Raw genomic sequence first — 25,563 nt, forward strand, 5'->3', positions numbered from 1 at the left:
AGGACAGGCATGACACGTCGTGCAGGGGTACGCAACGGACTAAATCGAGCCAGTTCTTGCTTGGACAAATCCAGTAAACTTTGTAACATGCCCGATCTTTCTTGGACTTTGATTTTGGGAGAAGGTACTTTGTGAGCAGCAGCCACTGCCACTAAATTGGAGGGTCCTGCCACTGGGGAAGTTCTTTTGGGGGTCATCAACGGAGATGTTCTTGGTGTGATCAACGTCTCCAAGTACTCTTCAGTTCTGGGTGTCATCAACGGAGAAGTGGATGAACGTGAGGATGCCGGAGACGCAGTCACTGCCGTGGCAGGTCGTGGTTTGCGAGTGTAAGGTTGCGTCCTGGCCGAAGTGCCTCTCTTGCGACTAGTTTTCTTCTGTGGACTTTTCTTTTTCTGGGGACTTTTTCTCTGTTTCTTTTTCTGGGGGCTTCTTTTCTTTTTCCGGGGTGGTGGTGTCTGGTAAGAGGAGGGTCCTGCCACTGGAGAAGTTATTCTTCTTGGGGACCTGGTCTTTTTCTTTTTCTTCTTGGGGCTTCGTTGGACTTTTGTCTTGGGGATAACTTTGGGGGCATTAGGATCCCATCTTAAGAGTGAGCGAATGATGACCCCTCCTAGAGTACCGCTCCCTCCAGGTTTCAAAATGATTTGTTTTTTGGTTTGAGTGTCGATGCGGGGATCGGCCAGTTGGACCAAAGCGACTTTGTTTCGATCGAAAAAGCGTTTGGTTTGATGAGGAATCTGAATGATTCCTTGGAGTAATTGACGTGCCGTCACCGTGAACCATCGTAAGACTTCTTTGAGACTAGCTTCTAAGACACGGGCTCGTGTTTGTGGATTTTTTTCTCGACTGATGCCATACAAGGCACGAATCAATTTGACGGGAAGATGCGACTGAAGGGACGTCATGTTCACACTGTGTGAGACAGACGAAAAAGGGTCTGAGGTTTTTATAGATTTTTTATGGGGAGTGAAATGAAGTCGAGGACGGAGACGTGTACAGGACAAGCCCTCCGTCTTGGCACCAGTGGTGAAACAAGTGGGTACGAAATCGCAAATCCTCGGGGGTCGTAGGTTTCAAATCGACGAGTAAATAGGCGTGTGGCGTTTGAGTGGCATCGTCGTACGCCTGAGTCAGCCAAGGCGTTCCTAACTGTTTGGCTAAGACTTGCACTTGCGATTTATCTCGAGGGCTTTTAAACAAGACCACGTAATGCGCATTGAGACTGATGGTGCGATGGGCTTTACTTTGTTGAAACAAATTTTGGGTGATGTAAACGACACTGGCATTACGGTGATGCCCTTTGCGCGTGAACCACAATTTAATTTCTTCTTCGTCTTCTCCTAACATGTCGTCGAAAATGACCAAATGGGTTTGACGGGAGTCAGAGACGATGCCGTCGTCTTCTTTAGGAATGCCTTCCACAAACACGATGGAATCACCTTGACTTTCTCGCAAGAGGCTGTACGCCGATTGCCACTCTTTGTAACACCACACGATCCGTTGAGGGGGCCGATCGATCAAATGATGTTTATGTTCGATCAAACGTTTGACGAATTCGGTTTTGCCTGAACCGCTAGGTCCAGCAATGAGCATGTTAAAGGGATGGCGAAGATACAAAGCCTCCCAACTGGCACGATCTAAGTGTTCGTCGATGACTTTGACAGTAGAGGAAGAGGGAGCAGAGACAGCAGAGGTAGCCATGGTGTGAGAAATGTCACTTGTGACACGAAAACAAACAAGACAAGAGTTTATATACTTTTTCAGAACACGTTTATTGAATGTTTTTTTTTTCAAACATGAATACGAAAGACAAAAATACATAAAAGCCAAAGGCTTAAGTACAAGGATAAAAGGCACATGATAACGATGAACGTGGAATAAACACAAGTGTCTGTACAACAATCACATCTTTTGGGTAATGTTCTAACCAGTTCAACAGGGGGTAAGGTCACACAAGTGTCCTCCCGAAAGGGTCTTTCAGGTCTGTCCACGACAGTCCTGTCCTGGGTGACGGGTTCTTCTGGCACCGTCACTAACACGGGTTGAAAAGTAACTTTTTTCCTTGAACAACTCTCGTGCATACTGGGCCACTTCTTGGGTCCAAGCCTCAAAATCCCATTCTTTCCAGGCACGGACATCTGTCCAATGGGGATGTAAGTCACAAGCTACACACACATCGTCATACACGTCTTGGGTAGCTAAAAGTTGACGAATCTTTTTTTCCCGTAGAGGTCGAGAAGTATCCAGATGAAAACGCAAGGCTTTGAGCAAAAGGAGTTTTTCGTGACCATTTAAGGCCATGGAGGTGGTAAGTACTGATCGTAAAGAGTCCACAAAGAATCGGCTGGTAAACGAAATCCCAAAAAACAAGTCACTAAGACACACACCACTTGTCGTCCCAAATTGAATGGATACAGTTCTTGTAATAATCGATGGTAATGATCCACGGTTTGAATATGGTCATTGAGTTCCTTCCACGGAATCTGTTGGATGACATGTGACATAAGTCGTGGCATGGCAGCCTGTTTTTATAGTCTCTTTGTTTCGGAAACAATACACGTACTTTCTAGCCAGAGATCTTCGTTCTCCAGTAGGGAATCTAAATCTTGCATACTGTAACCGAAACTTCAGAGTTCGTTTAGAAGTTTCCTCTTCCTCTAAGTGGATTCCACGTAAAATATGTTGATAATCCTTTAACTTGTCTTCCTCAATGTATTGCTGTAGGTGAATCTCGAAGTAACCAAAATAATGAACATTTCGATCATTCACTAACTCAAAGTGTTGAACAAGGTCTGACCACTGAAACAATTTCTGACGAATCAGTTCTCTTATACCATTCAGGTACCAGTGGTTAAAGATCTGGTGACGTAACGGATGCAATTGTTCTTTACGTTTCACTTGTATTTTCACCAGCTCTCGGTAAATGCGTTCTCTCAACTCCACAGGCAAAGCACGAATGTTCTCTAGCAAAGTATCCATGAATAGGTCATACTAAATCCTCTTTGGTCTGACACAAGAAATGTACTCTTTGCACAAACATGGTTTCACTTCAGTGTCGAATTTAAATCGTTGAGTCACTAATCTACACATGACAATTCGTTCAGAAGTTTCCTCTTTCACTAAGTTGACATTGTGTTCAAGATGTTGGTAATTCGTTAACTCTTCCTCTGGAATTCGATGCAGTACGTTTACAATGTAGTAACTACAATCGTCCATACCAAACCAATCCTTTTTATAACCAGGAGGTCGTTCATCAATGTCTGTCCGATGGAACACTTTCAATTGAATCAGTCCTTGTATAGCCTTCAGGTACCAGTGGTTCAAACACCGGTGACGTAACGGATGCAATTGTTCTTTACGTTTCACTTGTATTTTGACCAGCTCTCGGTAAATGCGTTCTCTCAACTCCACAGGCAAAGCACGAATGTTCTCTTGTAAAGTATCCATGAACAGATGATTATGGTAAGAAGTTACTTCAATGTCTCGGTCCCACTAAGGGTAAGTAATGACAATTCGGTGACCATCGAGCATGTTCTACGTAGGCCGAATCTTGCGGTTCCCAGTGGTGAAGTGTCACATCGCAACTGAAGCACCTGACTTTATCTCCTTCGCCCAAGTAGAAAAATCCGGCTCTGGCTAATTCTTCGGGGGTCGGTCCTCCCAGATACTTTGGCCATTTTCCTTTGAACGATTGAAGACGATTTTCAAAGTCGCAGTATTCCGACAAACGCACAGGAAACGAATATTCGTTTTTCACAGGTTCGTTTCGATGAGGGTTGAGTGACATGGGTAGGAGTTTGCTCAAGGCTGGATGACATCCGTAGGGGGGTAGACGTGAAGGTGAACATTCCCCTTTAAAACGAAACCCAGTAAAATGTCCAAGAGGACGAGCGGCATCACTTTCGCATCCGACAGGTTTGACACGCACAGCATCACTTTCCATGACAGGGGTAGGGGTACTAAAGTTCCCATGATGCTTTACGGCATCGCTCAGGTCACAACGTACAGCATCGTATCCATCGCAAGGCTCACAATCGCACTCGTCTGCAAACTCCGTTACGCAATTACAATGGTAACCACATGGACAATCGCAGTCTCCTTCCGGACATTTTCCGTCGCAATGCCTGGGTCTTATCCATCCAGTATTAGTCACACTAGAGGAAGATACAACTTTTTTACAATCCCCAAACTGGAACGATGTCTCTTTCAAAGTATTCATCTTGTTTGCTCGGTCTTGGTAGTCACAATGAACTATCGATCTTGCCTAGGGTTCCTTTTTATATACAGACCAATACCGACGTGACCGTACGGTAAGGTGAAATGATTGGGAAGTCGAACTCGCTTCTGGTACACGATTTGATAAACTTTTTCCAAAGGTCGACTGACGATGTGGTGAGTGGGTAAACGTACAATCTTGTTCGGTTGATAGGTGGTCACTTTAAAGTTTCCATCCTCTCCCGATTGCAAGGCTTCTTTCAATACCCCAAAGTTGACCACTCGACTGGTACGATAATTCAGAGTCAGTCCTTTCACTTTGCACGTCGTGTGCACTTCTCCTTGTTTGTCCCGGTATTCGTAGCCGTAATTTTTGGGACCGCCACTGACGAAACTTAGAATCTTGTCGTCGGGATGCTCGTCTGTCCAGGCTCCTAAACGGTCTCCTTCGATGTCAGGGTGCTGTTGAATCGGGTGATGGATGTAAATGCAACTGTCCGTGTCAAAGTACAGGACGCGTTCTTCTAACAGTTCTAAAGCTTCGTACAATTTTAAGCGAGCATGGGCTGTCACGTAAGCCGCAATGATGACATTTCCAAAAGGGTCGTCTTGTACAAAGTCCAGATCTTCTTCGTAATTGACCAAGATCAAATCCTCTCGAACGACGTCCACGTGTTTCATGTATTTGGTTTTGTCGTGAATCATCTGAAAGTAGCGGGAAGGTTCTGTCAAATATTCCGTCTTGGGTAAACACGGGCGTTGTGCCATTTTACCCCACAAGCAATTTAACATCACTTTGGCAAACGATCGCCTGCCTTCGTTTTTCTCGATGTGGTCTAAAGTGATGCCTTCTTGTTCGTAGTATTTCTCTTTGAATTGTATTTGGTCTTCGGGAGTGTGACACCAGGAAGGATAGCCGCTGGCTTCTTGCTTCAGTTTCAAAAAGGCATCCACGTAGTCTGCGAAAATGCCTTTCTGAGTGGGGTCACCCTTGTGGTATTGTTGTGTCTTGGGAAAGTGGCAAATTTCGTACACTTCTAACAGTTGGTATCCCATGTCCAAAGCTTTGAACAATTCTACGCTGACCCAGGTTCCCGTCAAGGCCCGTTCTTCCTGGCTGTGATGACAAGGCTGGTCTTGGTTGCACGTTTCGGCACAAGTACGGCACAAGGGAAACATCAGTTTGCCTTGACAATGGTGAGGTAAGACGGGATGGTATAGGTTCGTGGGAGGCAAAACTTTACACTTGATCAAGCCTTCGTATTGTCGAATGTTGACCAGGTCGATGTGTTCCGTCAACAATTGCGGGTGCCCTACAGGAAAGCGACAATATTTGCACACGTAGGGATACAGCGAACACACGTCCAAGTATTTGATTTCTTCTCCTTTCTCTTCGTCGGCTTGGTACAGCAAACAGGTGGCATTGGTCCTTCCTCCGTACAAACTATCCCTCGGGTTCAGCGAGTCCATCAGCTTGTAACTTTCCACGAGGCGTTTAAACTCGGGATCGGTTTTCATACGGTGATCGTACTCGTGTTCCCACATTTCCACCACTTGGTATCCTTGCTGTTCTAACTTTAGGCGTCGCTGACAAGTGTCCTGGTACAAGTCTTCCATGGTTCGTTGCAAAAACTGATTTTTAGTGCCACGGTCAGGGTAGCAGACGGGACATCCGTGAAATAAGCAACCGTTAAACTCGTACACGATCTTGGGGTTTTCTAAGTCCCAGCCATCGACCGAATACGTTCCGATGGTCTTTTCGCCCCCTCCGTTGCGGGCATGCTGAATCCACTTGTCTTCCTTGTCGCACAAGTAATGTAACCAACGTAGGGCTTTGACCGAGTATTGACGTTTGACAAAGTGGGTCGTTTGAGGGCTGATGACAGCCACGGTGTTTTCAGGCATGAATCGTTGTCGATACACTAGGGAACACGCTTTGGCAATGGTGCAAGCTTCTTTCAAAGGATCCACCCCTCCGTGTTCCATGAACAGTTCTCGAAATTTTCCACAGCAACGCCGTAAAATGTCCACGTCGGAACGACAATACTTTAGCATTTCTTCCTGAAAGTCGAAAGGGTCCGAGGCGTGAGCCTGGTACCAAGCGTAGAAAGCTTCTCGTTGTTCGGTACGCATGTTGTCGGGGTCATAATAGTGAGCCTCAGGTAAATGGGGTAGAACGGCGTGTTGATTGGCTTCCGTATTGAAAAAGTGTGGAAAGTACCCTTTAGCCATTTCTGTCATTCCAAACGTTTTAGGCATTCGGCTCAAAGGCATGGCCAAATAGCTCATCGAATCTTTAAACTGTACTTGTCCCACTTGCATGAAAATGATTTTGGCTCCGTTCAAAGTGACTTTAGGACGTTCGGTGCCATGTTCCGTATAGTACCTCAAAAGAAACTGTCCATCGTATCCGGAGAAATTGTGAGCCATCACTGTGGCATGACGATGACAATCTCGGTAACGTTCAATGTCCTCTTGGCTCCATGTCTTGTCGACGGGGTCTAAGACCCATTGGGCAAAATCGGCTAACGTGTTCGGTCCTCGAAAGATTTTTTCACGCCCTCCAGGAATTTTGCTGCAGTGAGGGCAATGACTGAAGATAGGTTCTTGAATACACTTCTCGCACGCTCGATGAGCCACGCAGAAATTAGGGATGTGAATGCCAGTCTCTTGCATGCATTCGAAATCGAAAAAGATGAAATTGCCTTTCTTCTTGTGACCGTCCTCTTTCTCTGGTGGGGGTTGGTATTTTTGCACGTAACATTGGTGTTCCAAGTCCACGATGTGGTGACAAATGTGACATTTTTTCTTTCCTCGACATACGTGTGCCTTGGCATTGTTGGTAAGTATGCCTTGTCCACACGTAGAGCACAATCTCAGGAGTTGACAAGCACATTTCTTCTGTGAACCTCGTGTTTTCAAATGTTGTTGGTAACAGGTAGGGCTGACAAACGTGCGCAGACAAGTTGAACAAGGCACTGGTTCTTCGCTCAGACAGGGTGGAGAGGCCAAACATCCTGGGCATTTCGATCCACAATGCTTGTGTTGCTCTCGATTGTTATAACCATAATCACATTTCTCACAATAATAACCGTATCCTAGGAATCCAGTGATACTGGTAATGGTATCGAAATGGTCATCGTGATGATAAACGTGAATGTATTTTCCGTCCTTAAAATCTTGCCCTCGAAACAACAAAGACCCGCGCACTTCTTGAGGGTGCACTTTCAAGGTGTATCGTGGAGCTAGGGCATCTTGCAATTTTTGCATCTCAGGTATGCCACAGGGTGTGTCTTTGGACATGCCAGCTTGTCGTAACAGGAGTTCTGCTTCACTTCGTTGTTTGGCTCGATCGGATCGTTGAATAGTTTTCCAGGTTCTTTTCCATTCTACCGTGTCGTTCTTGTTGACATAGGTTCGTCCCACCACGATGGCACGGGCTAAACACATCTGGTCATGAGGATTGTGAATTTGGACAAGGCTACGCTTAATGCTGCGAAGGTCATTCACCAATAACATCTTTTTGCGTCCTGTCCCTTGAGGAGGAGAGACGTGGGTCATGTCCAATGTGGCTTTTCCATCGGTGATGTCAAACTGGTCATTAGATTGTTGCACGTGTTGAATCTTGTCCATGACTTTGGAAGCGGTCAATTCTGCAGGGGTGCTAAACTCGATCCAAACAGGGGATTTCAAACCGTCGTGTTGTATGGAAAGTCTCAAGCGATCGTCTTCTTTGGGTTGACATTGTCGCTTGAGTGCAGTGAGCAGAGAATCCCACACTCCGGTGATGAACCCTTCTGCTTTCTCTAACGGTACTTCGGACTTGAAATCTTTAAACTTCACCGTGTATTTGTAAGCCGTGGTTCTAAATTTTCTAGAGGAGCGCTTTTCCGTCTCTCGAATGGAATAGTATTTTTCAGGGTTGACTAAGGGTGGTGAACTTGGTTTAGAGGGTTCTGATTCTGGTTCACTCATGTCCTCTTCAAAATCACTGGCATGAATTTGTGCCAAGATTTCAGCCCTGGTACGAGGCGATAGATCACGTTTCTGCCTCTTACTTTCTTTTTCTTCTTTCTTCTCGAATGAATGGGATCGTTTCATCTTGAAAGCAAAAAGTCAAATGACTCAAGTTGAAACACCATGAGCTACTTTATAGTCATAGCAGACCAGCGTATATAAAAGGGTGTGTGTCTTGTCCTTTCACTATTCATTTCACTCTCAAGCCGAGCACAACGATGGAAGAGACTAACCAGATGGAACGTTTCGTCAGAGCTTTGCGAGGGGTCATTAGAAAATTCTCTTCAGACCAGCCTACGGACTACTCTCCTTCCTTTCGAGATAAAAGTCAAGATACTTGCTATATCTGTCAGAAGAAAGGGCATTGGTCTTCAGAGTGTCCAGACCGTCAAAAAACAGGAGCTAAAAAAGACAAAAGTCAAGATACCTGTTATTATTGTAAAGAAAAAGGACATTGGTCTCCAGATTGCCCAAAAAAGAAACAAGAGGAGTCAGAAGAAAAGAAGGATTCTTCAGAAGAAGAGAGGGATTCTTCAGAGGAAGAAAGCAGACAGGTGAAGAAAAAGAAACAGGAGAAGAAAAGAAGAAGGGAAGAAAGTGAGGAGGAAGAAGAGGAAAAGAGTGTGACGGTGAAGAAATTCAAAAAACAGAGAGACTAAACAAGGAGAAAGAAGAAGTCAATGAACTTTTTATTAAAGTGTTGTGTTGTGAATTGTGAATTGGATTGTAAAAAATGGAGAAAAGAATAAATGAATGATATAAGGTAAGAGTCTTTGAGTTATGATTTTAAAATAAGAAGCTACACTCACGCACTCATACACAGACACGTACTATAAGGGTAAAATGGGTGGGTTATTTTTTTTTGAGTTATTGGCAAATTGAAATTGTATTTCTTTTCGAGATATGTGGGTGGCCCTGAAAAGGGCCTTTTTTACGATGTAGGGGTGAGTTTAAGCAATCAACTTTAACTGTCTTATGCCTTTGCCACGGCCAAGGCCTACTTCTGGACTGCGTAATGTTGATGATGATGATAATGATTGGGTTGAAATCACTAAGGGTGGTACGGTAGGCTTAGTCACAGGGTTGACGTGTTTAGCTCGGGAAGGTCGTATTCTCTTCGGTCGTGATAAAGAAGTCTGATACATTTGTTTCAGACTTCTTAACTCCGCTAAAATATCCAACAGTACCGTGACCGTTTGATTTTCACCCTCTTGTTTCTTTGCTGCTACTTCTTCTTGCTGTTGTTTTTTTCTTACCTCTTCTTCTTGTTGCTGTTGCTGTAAGAGAAAAGCCTGTTCCGCTTCCTTTTGTCGTTGCATAAATTTCTCCAATTCTTCTTTCTGTCTCTGTCTAAAATTCTCCACTTGCGGTAATGAAGAAGGTAACGAAGGTTCCGGAACAAATTCTTGCGAGGAGAGAAAATCGACAAAATCCCAATTCACCTCTTCTGAAAGTAAGTCCGGGTTCCCTTGGGCGGTCTCCGCTGCTGGTGCACCCCATTGGATCGTTTTCTGAGTTTCCGTCATGTTGAATCACTGTCGCATAGATTGACTGCACACAAGCGCTAACAGATCTATATTGACTACGTGACGTCACAGACTGCTCTTTTCGGATTGGATGCGGGCTGACTGAATTCTGTAACGCGTGTTCGGATTGGTGAATGAACTCAATCCGTTTCAATCCTACCTGTCCCTATAAATAAGCGCAGTTCAGTGCATTGATTCACCTATTGTAGGAGCCTCAACATGTGGACCGACGTTGAATCTTCAACCCTTGTGTCAACAATGATGTTCAGGACGGACATACTCATGTATGTCCGATCCAAGTGGACCGTTGTCCACAGGACCAGCAGCAGCCTGTGGATAAGAAGAGTCTATATAGAGAGACAAGGTTGCCTCAAGAGGACTCTGATGTATGGCCCTGCTGTAAGACGAAGTTTGAGGACAAGAAGATGTCGCAAATGCCCTTTATGTTAAGGGCATATTAACATAAACCAAAGGCCCTTTTCAGGGCCAGCCATATTTCTCGAAAAGAGATAGTCTTTGAATTGCCTACCCCTTTTTTTATTTTTTATTTTTTTTAAAAAAAAAATCCCATGTTAATTTCCTTTGTCGCTATATGTTCCCACGATTTTTCTCCATGTTCAAATCCCCTTGTCGCTCAACAGTCCCACGATTTTTCTCCATGTTAAATTTCCCTTGTCGCTATATGTTCCCACGATTTTTCTCCATGTTAAATTTCCCTTGTCGCTATATGTTCCCACGATTTTTCTCCATGTTAAATTTCCATTGTCGCTATATGTTCCCAAGGGGTCCTGTAATGCTAATTTTCATTGTCGCTATCCTATCCCACATAACTACTTCTCTCTCTCTCTCTCTCTCTCTCTCTCTATATATATATATATATATATATATATATATATATATATATATATATATATATATATATATATATATATATACACGCTGTATCAGTGATATACCATGAGATGTATACATTTTTCATTTAAAGGAAACGAAGCTTGCCAAGTTTCTTCTGAATGAAAAATGTATACAACGAGTGGTATATCATTGATATAGCGTACATACCATAAATATATTTTATTTATATCACATACTAATACACATATTTGCCCTTTGAATGGAGTTCAGATTTACTGCAGGCAGCTGTACATTGACCGAGTGAATGAACTCCTCACATCGCTGCCGAGTGTGTCCTCTACAAACGGGAGTTCTATTCCTTTTGTGGCTATTCACAATCACCTTTACGTATTGATAAGTGGTTTGTTTTCATTTTTAAGTTTCTTTTTTTCTGCACATTGATTAAATCAATATAATACACACTTATGATTTAAACAGGAAAGATTGTTTTCATAAATAAAGTAGAGCACTATACACAAATGGTTTGTGGGGGGGGGGGACCGCCTTTGGAAATTTTCATATTTAATTAATAATGTTTTAGAACACTATAATAGATTTAAGAAACAAGAGAACATTAAATACATTCCAATATGTGTACCAAGTAACCGAGAAATTTACCGTATAATGTGACAGCGTTTGCAACTTTGTATCATTGATTATATGAACAGTGCACACATACCTTTACGACGAACCATACTCTTGTAGGCTACTTGTTTGGATGACAAAATTGCCAGCTTTACTATCATCCGGGTGTGTTTCTGCATACGGCTGGCAAATGTTTCATTCATAAATGTTGTTTAAAAAAAATTCTTCTGAGACTATACACTGACCAACAATTTTATTCCAATTACAGTTGGCTTATTAAACAAATTGTGTCTATCTTAGAATGAATGAAATTGTTCTTGACTTAGCAACTGTTCAGATCAGGGTTCCATTGGTTTGGTGTCATTATTAGACAAGACCAGCGTCATCAGCATTCCATCATGGGGCTTTAAATTCTTTTTGACCCATTTGTTTAATTGCAAGTGTCTAAGTTAAGTGATATGGCTGGAGATGGTGTTTTGCCGTCCCAGCCTCCTCCTGTGACTGCTAAGAAAATAATGCAGATAATCGTGGCTACAGTAATTCCCTATTCATAGAAGAGTGTTATCAAAACATCTGATAGGAGAATATGGAAGTTCGTTGAAGAATGGGATAAGAATACGATAATTTCACACAGTTCATTGAGGTAATGAAAAGTCGTATATCTCCAAAGTAAAGCCATGCATCTTCGAGAATATATTAACTGTATAGGTCTCTATAGTTTAGGTTACCCACATATTACTTAGCAAGGAATCGTTGGATACAGCCATGATGGTTCTTTGCAGCTACATTTGTTCAAATGATTTCGCATATATGAGTTTGAACGTTGTTTTCTGACTAACATTTGTTATACGCATCAAGCGACATCACTACATAATAAATACAGTCCATATCGTCACACGTGTTCATACAATGCAAAGCAAAAGCACGTGCCTTGAAATGGGCAGAAATCAGCTTGCGCATTTAATGATATAATCTCCACTTGGTTTGCTTCACAAAATGTGCAAGAGCAGTAGCTACAAGCAGAATTTACCCGAACTCGGTTTGCTTCATGAAATGGGCAATACTATTAGTGACAGGGAGGATTTACCCCACTCACATAACTTGGCTTGCTTCATGAAATGGGCAATACTATTAGTGACAGGAAGGATTTACACCACTCACATAACTGGGCTTGCTTCATGAAATGGGCAATACTATTAGTGACAGGAAGGATTTACACCACTCACATAACTTGGCTTGCTTCATGAAATGGGCAATACTATTAGTGACAGGGAGGATTTACACCACTCACATAACTGGGCTTGCTTCATGAAATGGGCAATACTATTAGTGACAGGGAGGATTTACCCCACTCACATAACTTGGCTTGCTTCATGAAATGGGCAATACTATTAGTGACAGGGAGGATTTACCCCACTCACATAACTTGGCTTGCTTCATGAAATGGGCAATACTATTAGTGACAGGGAGGATTTACACCACTCACATAACTTGGCTTGCTTCATGAAATGGGCAATACTATTAGTGACAGGGAGGATTTACCCCACTCACATAACTTGGCTTACTTCATGAAATGGGCAATACTATTAGTGACAGGGAGGATTTACCCCACTCACATAACTTGGCTTGCTTCATGAAATGGGCAATACTATTAGTGACAGGGAGGATTTACACCACTCACATAACTTTGCTTACTTCATAAAATGTGCAAGAAGGTGTGCAAATGTTATCAAAATAAGTAAAGTGGTTGCTGCCGATTGGATGGATTAGTTTCACAAACAGGATGTAACATTAACATTTGATACTTTTTATTTGTTTCTCCATTTCGTAATACATTTATTGCAGGTTTTCGCTGACAAAGATGCAAACATCATGTTAGGAAGATACTAATTTTTTAGCGAACTTCAGCTAACCGTGAATGAATAAAACCAGTTAGCATTCGTCTATAGAAGGTATGAAATGAGCGATAAAAATGTCATCGCATGTAGTTTTACTTGATTGATAAGAGAGTTAAAACTATTTTTAAAAACAAGACAAGACATTCAACTTAGTCAATTTTTCCAAAATGACACGAAAACAAATCGCATGTAGGAAGAACGTTATAACAACATTTATTGATATTATCACTTTAGATCTTAATATTTTACCTGTGAAAATGGCTTGAGTGTGTACGTTCTCTATACATGCTGTATAATAACATTTCATTCATTCAGCCAAATTGTAAAATTGATTGAATTGATTTTGTTGGTTGTCTTTCATTGTTAGAACGATAATTTAGGAACAAAGCTGGTCAAACTTAAAAATGTATTAACTTTGTATGAATCTGAGAAGACGCAAAACTATATTTATGTTTATGTTCTCTGGGACTTTGTAAGTCATGACAACAACAATATTTGGCACATGCTTTAAATTATTTATGTTTTAAGCGACCACGCTCTCTCTCTCTCTCTCTCTCTCTCTCTCTCTCTCATGAACGGTCACCATACCATCAAGCTCCATCTTAACAATCCCTACACAAAAAATCATTTTGATAATGAAAGTAAGTGGAAAAGGCGATAAAGTCATCTACACGTATGTTGCAAAGCCAATATTAAACCTTGTTTAATGTTTAGGTTAATAGCACACTGGATATTCCACACCATTGTTGTCTTCTCCAGCAAATACTCTACGAAACCCTATACCACCTGTTTCAACACACATTTGAAATAATTGACTGAACGTTGGAGCTGATTGTTCTGCTGAACTTTAAAGTATGACCTTTAATTTGTCAAAAGATTCCTGACACTTCTTAGACCAAGAAACTTGGATTTCTTACTAAACAAAATGGTAAGAGGTTCTGCAATAATGGAGAAATTTTGACAAAATTTTCTATAATATCCTGCCAAACCCAAACATCGCATCAATTGCTTCTTACTGATAGGCACTGGGAATTCAGAGATAGGCTTGACTTTAACGTCCACATGTTTAACCAGAACGTGTCCAACAATATGTCCTTAAACGAGGCTACAAGCTCGCTTTTGTCATATTTGCATCAACGAATTTAGGAATGATTTCCAAGTACTCTTTCAGGTACATTTTAGATGATGACGTTATCGATGTACGTGTAACAATTATCTAGGCCAGATGTAATCATGCGGAATGTATTATCTGGTTTACGCACATTCTTCAATAAATATTGAATTTCCTTTTCCATCGTTGCTGCTTGAGGGGATTCGTCCTATAAAGATGCGGTTTCACAGATGTAAAATCTATAATTTTTGCGTCATGATAGGGCAAGATATCCAGAACTCTGTCGCCAGGCTGGAAACGTCTTTCCTTTGTACTTCTGTCATACCTTAAAATAATTTTTAAGTGAGTAAAGTCGAGATTATTGAAGATCAGTTTTTAGTACTTAACATTCCTTTCACAAATTTTATTGGACATCACACACTAAAGTACACGCTCAGCATTGAGAGGTTGGTGTTAGGACTGGTCGGCCTGGTGTCAGGATAATGTGACTGCGTGGGACATCATGCTACATGTCTGCGGCATGATGCCCCAGTGCTAGACATCGCTATAAACTGCCACACTACAGACATCTTAGCGATATGACTGAAAAATTGTTAAAAGCTACGTTAAAAAGTCCAAATCACACACACACACACACACACACACATGATAAAGCTTGTATGAGTTATGACAAATAAGCTAATGTCTAATTGAAAAGGGTCGTCGTAGCGAAACTAGCCGAGTCTTATTGGCCATCTTCAATATGGCTGCTGATGTGACGGTCACTTAGTCGTTAATCACACAGAGACCAGTAGACACAATATGCCGCATGCCGAAGAAGCTGACTGAGAAGCAGATGATCGGATTTTCATTGTCCTTGTCAGGATGTAGGCTTAACTTCGATTTCCAATCATTCATAATTGTTTTTTAAGTCTGGAAACTTGGATAGTTTAAGAAACAGCGAAGAAAAGGGAAAAACAACCACTCTCCTTTTTTATGCCACATAAAATGAGTCTGAAGACGAATATTCTTTTTTTACCCATTCGTTTAAATTGCAAGTGTCTAATTTAAGTGTTATAGCTGGAGATGGCGTTTTCCCACCCCAGCCTCCTCCTGTGACTGCGAATAAAATAATGCAGATAATCGTGGCTACAGTGATTCCTATTCATAGAAGAGTGTTCATAGACTATCAGCTACCTTTAAATCCTCTTGGATATATATACAAAATTTTCTATAATATCCAGCCAAACCCAAACATCGCATCAATAGCTACTTACTGATAGCACTGTGACTTAGAGATAGGTTTGACTTTATATTCCACATGTTTAACCAGACCGTGTCCCACAATATGTCCTTAAAGGAGGCTACAAGCACGGCAAATCTCGCTTTTGTCATATTTGCATCAACCAATTTATGAATGATTTCCAAGTACGCTTTTCATGTACGTTTTAGATAATGACGTTATCAATGTATGTGTAGCAATTATCTAGACCGGATGTAGTCGTGCGGAATGTATTAACTGGCTTAGGCACAACAATACACGGCGAACTCCAGTTACCTTTACTTGGTTCTGCGAATTCCATATTACCTATATTCAAAACTGTGCAAGGCAATTAAATTTATTACTTTCAGTAGCAGAATATTAGCAAAGCCTAAATATTTTCCATGTTTTTTAAAATTTCTTTATGAGGCTGGGTGGGTTGGTGGCTTTGACTCCAAGAGGGTTTTTCATCATTGAGCACTTACTGTGATATAAGACAGACATGATAGAAAACAATCTTTGCCATTATTATCATAAGTATACATTACAAGATATCTGAAGTCAGTTCATATCAGTTGAGGATAACATAATATAGCTTGTAAGAGTTCTGACAAATAAGCTAATGTCTGCTTGAAAAGAGTCAGCGTAAGAGAACTAGTCGAGTCTTATTGGCCTTGATAAATATGGCTGCTGATGTGACGGTCACTTAGTCGTTAATCATACTGAGTCCAGTAGACACAATATGCCGCATGCTGGAGAAGCTGATAGAAATACCGATGATCTGATTTTCATCGCGTTTGTCAGGATATAGTCTTATGTTTGATTTCCAATATATCATAATTGTTTTCTAAGTCTGGAAACTTGGATATTTTAAGAAACAGCGAAACAAAGGGAAAAACAACCACTCTTCTTTTTATGCCTCATAAAATGAGTCTGAAGACGAATATCCTTGGATTTCTCGTCACATAAATTGATATTGTCTTTTGTTACCTACTGCATTTTGAAACTTGGTGCGAGTTTTCGGATTCTTCTGGAAGGTGGAGTGAGAAATGATCCTGTACTTAACAACAACTTTATTACAATCAGAAAAGTGTCATACTTAATACCACATAGGTTCTTATCTTTCATATATGATGCTTCATTTATAAGGGCCAACATAGAATTGCAGTCAATAGATCAACAAATGGGGTACAAACATATAAATAACTCTGGATAAAGGCTGAGATGGACGTACAGTCGATGTGACTATAAGTGGAGGAACAAACATGTGAACAAATATTGTATGCAGTCAGACACAGGGGTACAGTTTTTATGATCACCAGTCGAACATTGGGGTACAGTCAATATGATCGCCATGCTGACATTGGGGTACAGTCTATATGATCACCAGGATGACATAGAGCTACAATATATATGATCACCAGGATGACATGGTGGTACATTCTCTATGATCACAAGGCTGGCATAGAGGTACAGTCTATATGATCACCAGGCTGACATAGGAATGCGGTCTATATGATCAATATGCTGACATAGGGGTATAGTCTATATGATCATCAGGCTGACATAGGGTTGCGGTCTATATGATCACCAGGTTGATATAGGGGTACAGTTTATATGATCACCAGGATGACATGGGGATACAGTCTCTATCATCACAAGGCTGACATAGGGATGCGGACTATATGATCACCAGGCTGACATACGGGTACAGTATCTATGATCAAAAGGCTGACATAGAGGTACAGTCTATATGATCACCAGGCTGACATATGCCGTAGAGTCAATACGATCACCAGACTGACAAGGGTACGATCTATATGATCACCAGGCTGACACAGGGATGCAGTCCTTATGATCACCAGGCTGACATAGGGGTACAGTCTATATGAAAACCAGAGGTAGCACAAACATGTAAACTATTCTTGGACTTGGAAAAGTTATACGTATACAGTATATATGATAAACAGAGGAGGGAACACCTTAAAACGAATGCAGAATAACTATATCCATTGTAACCATTGTGTTTGTGCATTTGGAACTGTGAAACATGCAAGATGGTACGTGTTACATGCGATATATATTATTTTGCAGTTTTGAAATATGTTTCTTTTGTATCCTGACGCAGAAGTGATCATAATCCATGAAGACTTTCAGATTAATACCCGGTTATTGTTTTTAACACCAAGTGATCAAACACACAATTTCTTTTTCATGCACATAATGAACGCAACATACCGAAACCCGCATGGAATTCGTTCTTTGACTTTCACTGGTCGATATCGGGTGCATTTATGCCTTTGTTTGCAAAGCCGGATGCATTCGCGTCTGCAAAAGCAGAGCCGGACACGTTCGTGTCTACTGCTTCAATATCCAGGCATTCAAAATCCGATTAGTTGATATACAGGGCTTTAATCTTACAATGCAATGCAGTAAATTTAACGTCATGACTCGTGGGCAGTTTCTAAGTGTTAAAGATATACATGCAACTTCTGTACGGTGCTGCGGTGCTTGCTATGTCGGTTAATAAGCCGACCAGGATTTTATTTGTCCATACGTAGTGCGAGACCGATCCTGAGTCTTTCATTTCACTCAATAGCAACAAATCAACTTGGGTTTGGCCGTTCTGTCCGTTGGGGATAGTGCTAGTGGATAAAAGTCTTTGTCATAAGCGAACACATTAACAGTGATACCCGAGTTCAGTGTTTCACATTCCTTAAGTGTGGCTTTGGCCACTTGCACGGGAAATTCGATATCATCAAATTTGAGTTTAGCTAGGTATTTTCGAGGCATGTCTTGGTAATCATTAACCTGTTATAATGCCGACATGATTGCCGACGTAAAAGCAAAGGTTATGAAAATCCTTCACATTGATCACTGACCATGGTGGGACCGAGTCTGGTGTTGCTATATAACTGGATCCACGAATCGGGTGATACGGTGAGAGAGAGACCTTGACTTGAGTACGTAACTGGATGCACGAACTGAGTGATACGTTAAGAGATGGACATTTACTTGAGTACATCTGTCGAGTGTCCACCCGATCCTGCATTGGTGTATTTTTTCAGCCTCTTGAGAATTTTTTCAATGACATTACCAATTTCACCTCTAATGATTCTGCTGTCGTCTAATTTCAGGATTCCGCAAACACCACTGTGAATCCACCAAACAGTAGTTTGACTCCACCCTTATCACGACTAAGCGGAATAACCAGATGAGCACTGACGATAATGTCTTCTTTGACCTCAGCGTGACCAAAGTTTTGTAACACTGCCACGACTCTGGCAATCAAATTTGTCTAAAGTTGTCAAGCGTCTTTGACTACTGCGTAACTGGTTGGGATAATGGCCACGTGATTTTTCAACTCGCCTCTACGTTTCTGAAATTTGAATTCGGGCACTTGTGATTGTTGTGTTTTTGCACGAACATACTTAAGCGCTTTAGTAGCAATAGCAGAGGAGAGGCAACGATTTTTTTTATTCTTCAGCACGAAAATAGTTTAGTCCATACGAGTCTAGAATCGCAAGGATGTCAGCTTTTCTTTCACCACTGAGTATTCGGATATTGTGCTCGCACGCAAATTGTCTTAGTTGTTTTACCGTTGTTTTTGTTGAATGACAACCAGTGGCGGTGATGGTGATGGCATTAATTGCGGATTCAGCACAAAGATGGTTTCAATAATTCAAGTATACCAGCTTTTATCGTAAGACTGGGTATATGCATACCATACTGCCCTGCGAGCTGTCTAATCTGTGGCGCTGTAGGCATATGTGTACTATGTGAAGGGCGAAGCGCCTTTCTGATTGGAAAATTTTGTCAATCATTTGTTTCATATTTGGAATTTTGCCAGGACTAGACACTACGATCACTTTTATTCCGGTGATTATTTCGTCTATTTTTTGTATTGTGGTATCTGCTTGTGTTTATAATTCGGCACCAAGAGGTGTTTGTGGTCTTGATTTTTGTCTGCGCAATTTATAGTACTAGGATCCACAAGGCTGGCAACGTTGGTTACGAGATTTGACTGAGATGCCATATTTCAGGTAGGGTCGTATCTCCATGCCTTCATGTAATATTTGTTGTGTGTGTGTGTTCTATAGTATTCGTTATGGCATGGTCTGCCATAGGGTTCGTATTTTCTAAGGTCTGTTGCTTTGCATTTGTTACGTCCCAATATCATGGAGCTTCTGCGTTCCAATGCCACGGAGTTTCCTATTTACATACCTGTGGGCATTTATCTAACTGACAAAAACACCGCCACATTTTCTGTGAGCAGCACTCCCACTCGTACTCTCCATGGCGAACACGAAGCGGTAAATCAATCCTTGCCAAATAATTGACCATGCCTATCTCAGAGCAGAGGCTTAGCTGGGGGGGGGGGGGCAGGGGGGTACATATGTCCCCGGGCGCCAAGGTACAGGGGCACCAAAATGAGGCTTACAACGTTACATTATAATAAGTAAACAAGGGTAATATTCAAAAATGTGATTAAACGGGGAGGGGGCTGGGGCGCCAATTTTATAGTTCGTCCCCGGACGCAAAATATCATAGCTACGCCTCTGTCTCAGAGTAAACACAGCGAGAACATTCTGCGGTGTTCGAGTAAAACATCTGTCAAAAGCGGGTCTGCCTCGATAAGCGCAAGCGAGTCATCATCGAGTACATCAACATATTTTTTCGGGCGACTTCCGCATGCACCCGATAATGTAGAACATCCCATTGTGAATTGCGCACATTTTGTTCCTAAAGAGAGTATCTACACTGCCTCTCTCTTGCAACGCGTTAATGTACTTTGTAAAATGAATTGAGTTGGGATGTCATTCTGAAGCATCTTTCGTCACTGGCCTCATCCAAAAACGTCAGACACATCGGGAGAGTTATCATGTTTTCATGCATGATATTCTGCAGTTTCATGTTGGTTCAGTGTGTCTCACAAATCTGTCCAAGTTTGGTTCTTTCTATTTCTAAGACCACTCCCAGGTTCACCAACTCATCAATGTGCTTTACGGTTGTTTCGGAGAATTCATGTAACATCTTTAGAGCTTCTTTAATCAACCTGTATGATGCATTCAAATGATACAATGATCTCAAATGTCACAAATTTGAGATCCCATTCTTTTGGAAGTAGTAAGCTGCCCTTTGTAACTTTCATAATTTCTGGAAATATACTTTGTGACTCAATGATTCGTCGCCACTCATTTGTGTATAAAGAGACACTGATAGTATCTTTCATTTAAACCTATTCTTAGTTCTACTATAACTTCCTCTTTCTACCAGCATAAAATGATCAATATACATTTACCATAGATACTATATAACACACTTCAAAAATCAATACATAGCAGAATTGCTATATTACATTGATTCATTCATTGTAGTAGGCTGGGCATTGTGTGTTTTTGCCTGTCTGAGTTTATCAACATTCACTCTCTCCATATGATTTTTGTTTCCACAATCACAGCAGACTAGAGTAGTACAGAAGACCGGTATTTTGTCCCACTTTGTCAGCATTTCCATCTAGTCGAGTCTCTACCCACCATGAGGAAATCACCAGTCAGCTTGCCTGTGTACACGACGAAACTTCAGGGCTAACCAATGACAACGTTACACAGTTTATAGTTTCAAAATTAGGAAATGATTTGGTTTTAATATGGTATTTTGTTGGTTTTAAAAATATATTTGGTGAGAGAGCTGTCATTAACCACTCAACTGCTTTATAGAGGTATGTAAGACGGATCTCCACTATGCCAGTGAGTGGTGGTAGAGACAGGTCAGTTAACATATTGGTGATGCATCCTGTGTCACTTATTTTGTAGTCACCAGATTCAAATCTTGCTGCCTGCATTGGACTTTCTCGATTATATCAACATCTTTAATGTAGTACGGATCCCAGACCATACACCAATACTATAAAACAGATCTTACTAGTGTTTGATAGGCTGTTTGTCTATATATTTGTGGACAGTGTCTGGTGTTTCTTTATAGCAATGCCAATGTAGTGACTGATTTCTTGGTCGAGTTGATAATATGTGATTCCCACTCGAAGTACTCAGATATCATAAGTCCAAGATAGGGGTTTTCACTGACATGTTGTAGTATGTGGTTACCTAGTGTGCATAAGTGATATGATTTTGTAGATTTACTGGTCATACACATGAGGTAGGATTTAGTGGCATTGAAAGTCATATCACAATTTGTCACCCATTTTTCAAAGGCTGTGAGATCATTCTGGAGTGTATGGTGGTCGCTTTAGTTTCGGATTGTTTTGTAAAGAAAAAAGTTGTCTGCAAACAGCCTGGCCTGAAATTTCACAGAGTCTGGAAGATAATTAATGTGACAAAGAAAAAGGAGTGGTCCCAGCATGGTTCCCTGAAGGACACCCGAATCAAAAGTAACTGCTTCAGATGATTCTCTGTCTACCACCACTTGCATGTATTGCTTTGTCAAGAACATCTCTTGCCAGCAGTATAATGGCCCAGTGATTCCATAGTTTTCAAGGAACAGTAATTCATGGTGTGGCACAGTATCAAATGCTTTTGAAAAGTCTAGTATCACCATGTCAGTTTTGTATTCCTTTGTCATTTTTTTAAGTATGTCATGCATTGTTGTTTCTCAGGAGTATCCTGATCTATGGCTGAGGTTCAATTTATTAATCCCACCAGTACCAAATTATATGTATACATGAATTAAACTTTATTATGCAAATTTATGTGGATATCATTGCAACTCATTTCATTCTATGATTTCTTCAGACTGTTAAATAAATGAGAAAGCAATGATCAGCATTTCGTACACAATGGCAGGATCACTAAGTCCACTTTTAAACAAAAGTTTGTAAGGAAAATTAAAGCATAAAATGCATTTACTACTACTGCAAGGAATACATGCAGCAGTTGCAGTGGCTTAGTGGGTAGCATGCTGGACACACTACCGAAAGGGTATGGGTTAAATTCCTAACTTCTGATCAGCCTGGATCTGCTAGATTAGTGTGTCCTTAGGCAATTCTTTTCACTCTGATTGCCTCAGCACTAAACAGGCTAGGAATACAAGGGATGAACTAAAACTTGTAGAACAAATATATCTTCTAAACAAAACAAGCAGCATCATGAATCTTGCCAGCCTATAATTGAATCTGTCATATATGTAATCGCAATGGCAGGAAAGAACAGTTTTGAGCAGTATGTAAAATCCTTTACAAAGATAAAAGCCGACTTGAATACTGTTTATGGACCTAAAGAACTTGCAAAATCTAGGATGAGTAGATGAACTGATAAGACTATTTCAAAAACAGATATGCCAAGACAATCTGTGTCAAAAGAAATAGATTCTGTGGAACATTAGTGTGGCGGTGGTTTCTGGGCTTATTACATTTTTCAGCATGTGATAGGCTATATCAGGCAAGCAGCATATTTGATGTGATATGCTATATTAGCACATGATAGGCTATATTAGCATGTGATAGGCTATATTAGCATGTGATAGACTATATTAGCATGTGATAGGTTATATAAGGCAAGCAGTATATTTGATGGAGGAAGAACCCAGGAAAACCTTGGAAAGATCCACCAACCCACAGGAAGTTACTGGCAAGCTTCTCATATACCCATACTGGCTGAGCTCAAGACTCCAACCCATGTAGAGTCATAAGCCTAAATGATAGCTGCAGATCCCATATACTCTGCGACCTACAGTACAATGAAGATGACCATTACAACAGGTACCATATCACCATAACACTATTAAATTCCAATCAAACAGGACCAAAGTAATGAATGAGAAGGGAACCAAACTATTAGTCACTGGGGACCTAACAAAATGTAACTATGGAATAATATAAATATAATTAATGTTGGTGCTGCCACCACTGCCAAACTATAGGTACGCATAAATGAAAGTATATTATGCAAATATCACTTTCATATTTAGTGTTCTCATGACTCTTGAACAATGGCTGATATTTGGTAGACCTCAACACAATTAAAGGCTAAAACCTATGTAAAAGTATTTACAATCTGGACAATAATACTAATTGCATACTAATTGGATTAATACTACTTGCATACTAATTGGACTAATACTAATTGCATACTAATTGTACTAATACTAATTGCATACTAATTGGACTAATACTAATTGCATACTAATTGGACTAATACTAATTGCATACTAATTGGATTAATACTAATTGCATACTAATTGGACTAATACTAATTGCATACTAATTGGACTAATACTAATTGCATACTAATTGGATTAATACTAATTGCATACTAATTGGACTAATGCTAATTGCATGTAACATTTCCTCACATAAACTTGTATGTTGACTGCTTGAAACTTGCTCATGATAATATGTGGCATATGTGCATACAATACATATGCATGTAGGTTCATGTCTGCTGTTTTGTAACCTCATGTCTGCATACTGTAGATTTATGTCTGCTGTTTGGTTATGTTCATGTCTGCATACTGTATGTTTATGTCTGCTGTTTTGTAACTTCATGTCTGCATACTGTATGTTTATGTCTGCTGTTTTGTAACTTCATGTCTGCTGTTCTGTATGTTCATGTCTGCATACTGTGTGTTTATGTCTGCTGTTTTGTATGTTCATATCTGCTGTTTTGTATGAGAAAGTTCTATTATGAATTTCTCACAAAAGTCTGAAATATATGAAAAGAATTAAATTTCAGTATAATTTCAGTGAATTTAGGATGATTCATTATAGGTGCCTTGAATATAAGTTGAGCTGTTATATGAAAATGTAGGTGATTCAGACTCTATTAAATTTACCAAAAGAAAGAAGCCCAAAGCAAATTCCTTTATAAAAAAACAGAAAATAAGAACTCGGGTAGTATTATTTTGTGCAAGGAAATTACATGTGCAATTTTAGAAATTTTACTGGAGGCTTTTCTGATTGAACCGTTTTACAATGAAAGAATTTACAAGACAATCAAAAGAACATTAAATTGTGTTAAAGTAGAGACACTATGACAAGTGGATAAGAGCCAATGATGTATTTTGTTTTTATTTTTTTAAAATCAATTTTCTTAAAATATCCTTTTGAATTATTATCATTTACCCACCCCATACAGTCAGAATTCTCACCTCTGTCTGCGTGAGTTCGAGTCTCAGGCTTGGCTAACATTGGTACGTGAGAAAGCCTGCCAGTAGCTTCTCGTGGGTCGGTGGTTCTTCCTGGGGTTTTCCAGGGTTCTTCCTCCACTAATTATACTGGCCGCCATGTATAGCCTATCTTGTGCTGAAAAATGGCGGTAAACCCTACAACAACAACATCAGAATTTACTGGCTGAAAGTCACAGGCACTGAGCAACACTTGAGTGACTGCCTTTGCGGCTTAATCTGCTAACACCATAGTTCTTGCATTAGTAATTACACTGACTGGCCAATGCAGCCAAGGCATCACATGAAATGAATGCTTATCTAATTCATATATTCATTCACATGTACAATACAGTTAACCTGTTGAATTAAACAAAGCCAGTAAAAAAATGAAATGTCAGACAGTGAGCTTATTTTGTTTTAAGAGTGTGGTACTAGTAGGGATAGATATTATCAGCAAGTTCAAGATTCTAGCATGAAATGTGCCTGAGAAATGGCAGTGAAGTGTAAAATATAGGTCATAATAACCTACTTCTGCAATGAGGAAGGAATGTTCATCAAGTAAAACACTATATGGTGTCACAAGCTAAAAACAAAAATTCAACCAAAGCCAGTACAATGTTAAAAATAAGTCAAAGTGATCTCTTTTGTACAGGTTTGGTACTAAGAGAGATGTATATACATATAGTTTAATATACCAGTATGAACCATTAAAACATAAAATATAATCAATCAATGAAACATGAAATATTGGTTGCAGTAATGGTGTAGTATTCATCAAGATCCATCCCCTCACCATGTTTTGTGATTCTGTTCATAACAGAATGCAAAACAAAAGCACAACCTATGTAATCGTCAGCACAACACAAAAATGTAACCCAAGCAAGAAGATTCTGAAATGTAGAATCACTGTGACCTTCTTTTGTTGTAGGCATGTGGTATTAACAGTGATTC

The 25,563-nt window shown here is 40.4% G+C and overlaps 2 protein-coding genes across 3 annotated transcripts in view; both read right to left on the bottom strand.

The window, feature by feature from the left end:
* Positions 1 to 21,738: 21,738 nt before the first annotated feature.
* On the bottom strand, positions 21,739 to 22,071 carry LOC149787227 (uncharacterized). Its single transcript, XM_089976073.1, has one exon. The coding sequence runs from the start codon at positions 22,069 to 22,071 to the stop codon at positions 21,739 to 21,741; it is 333 nt and encodes a 110-aa protein (XP_089832199.1).
* Positions 22,072 to 24,293: 2,222 nt separating this feature from the next.
* Positions 24,294 to 25,563, bottom strand: part of LOC149787228 (embryonic polyadenylate-binding protein-like) — a 79,774-nt gene continuing 78,504 nt past the window's right edge. For both annotated transcript variants that reach the window (XM_089977724.1, XM_089977725.1), the window contains exon 13: positions 24,294 to 25,563. This exon is cut by the window's right edge and continues 1,955 nt beyond it. The gene's annotated coding sequence lies outside the window, so the exon portion shown is untranslated.

This window comes from Sinohyriopsis cumingii, chromosome 12 (assembly GCF_028554795.1).
Source record: "Sinohyriopsis cumingii isolate HCF-2022 chromosome 12, ASM2855479v2, whole genome shotgun sequence".
Lineage (NCBI taxonomy): Eukaryota > Metazoa > Mollusca > Bivalvia > Unionida > Unionidae > Sinohyriopsis > Sinohyriopsis cumingii.

Bases quoted from the DNA above. Each gene is read 5' to 3' on its own strand.
- LOC149787227 (XM_089976073.1), bottom strand. From the start codon at position 22,071: ATGACAAAGGAATACAAAACTGACATGGTGATACTAGACTTTTCAAAA.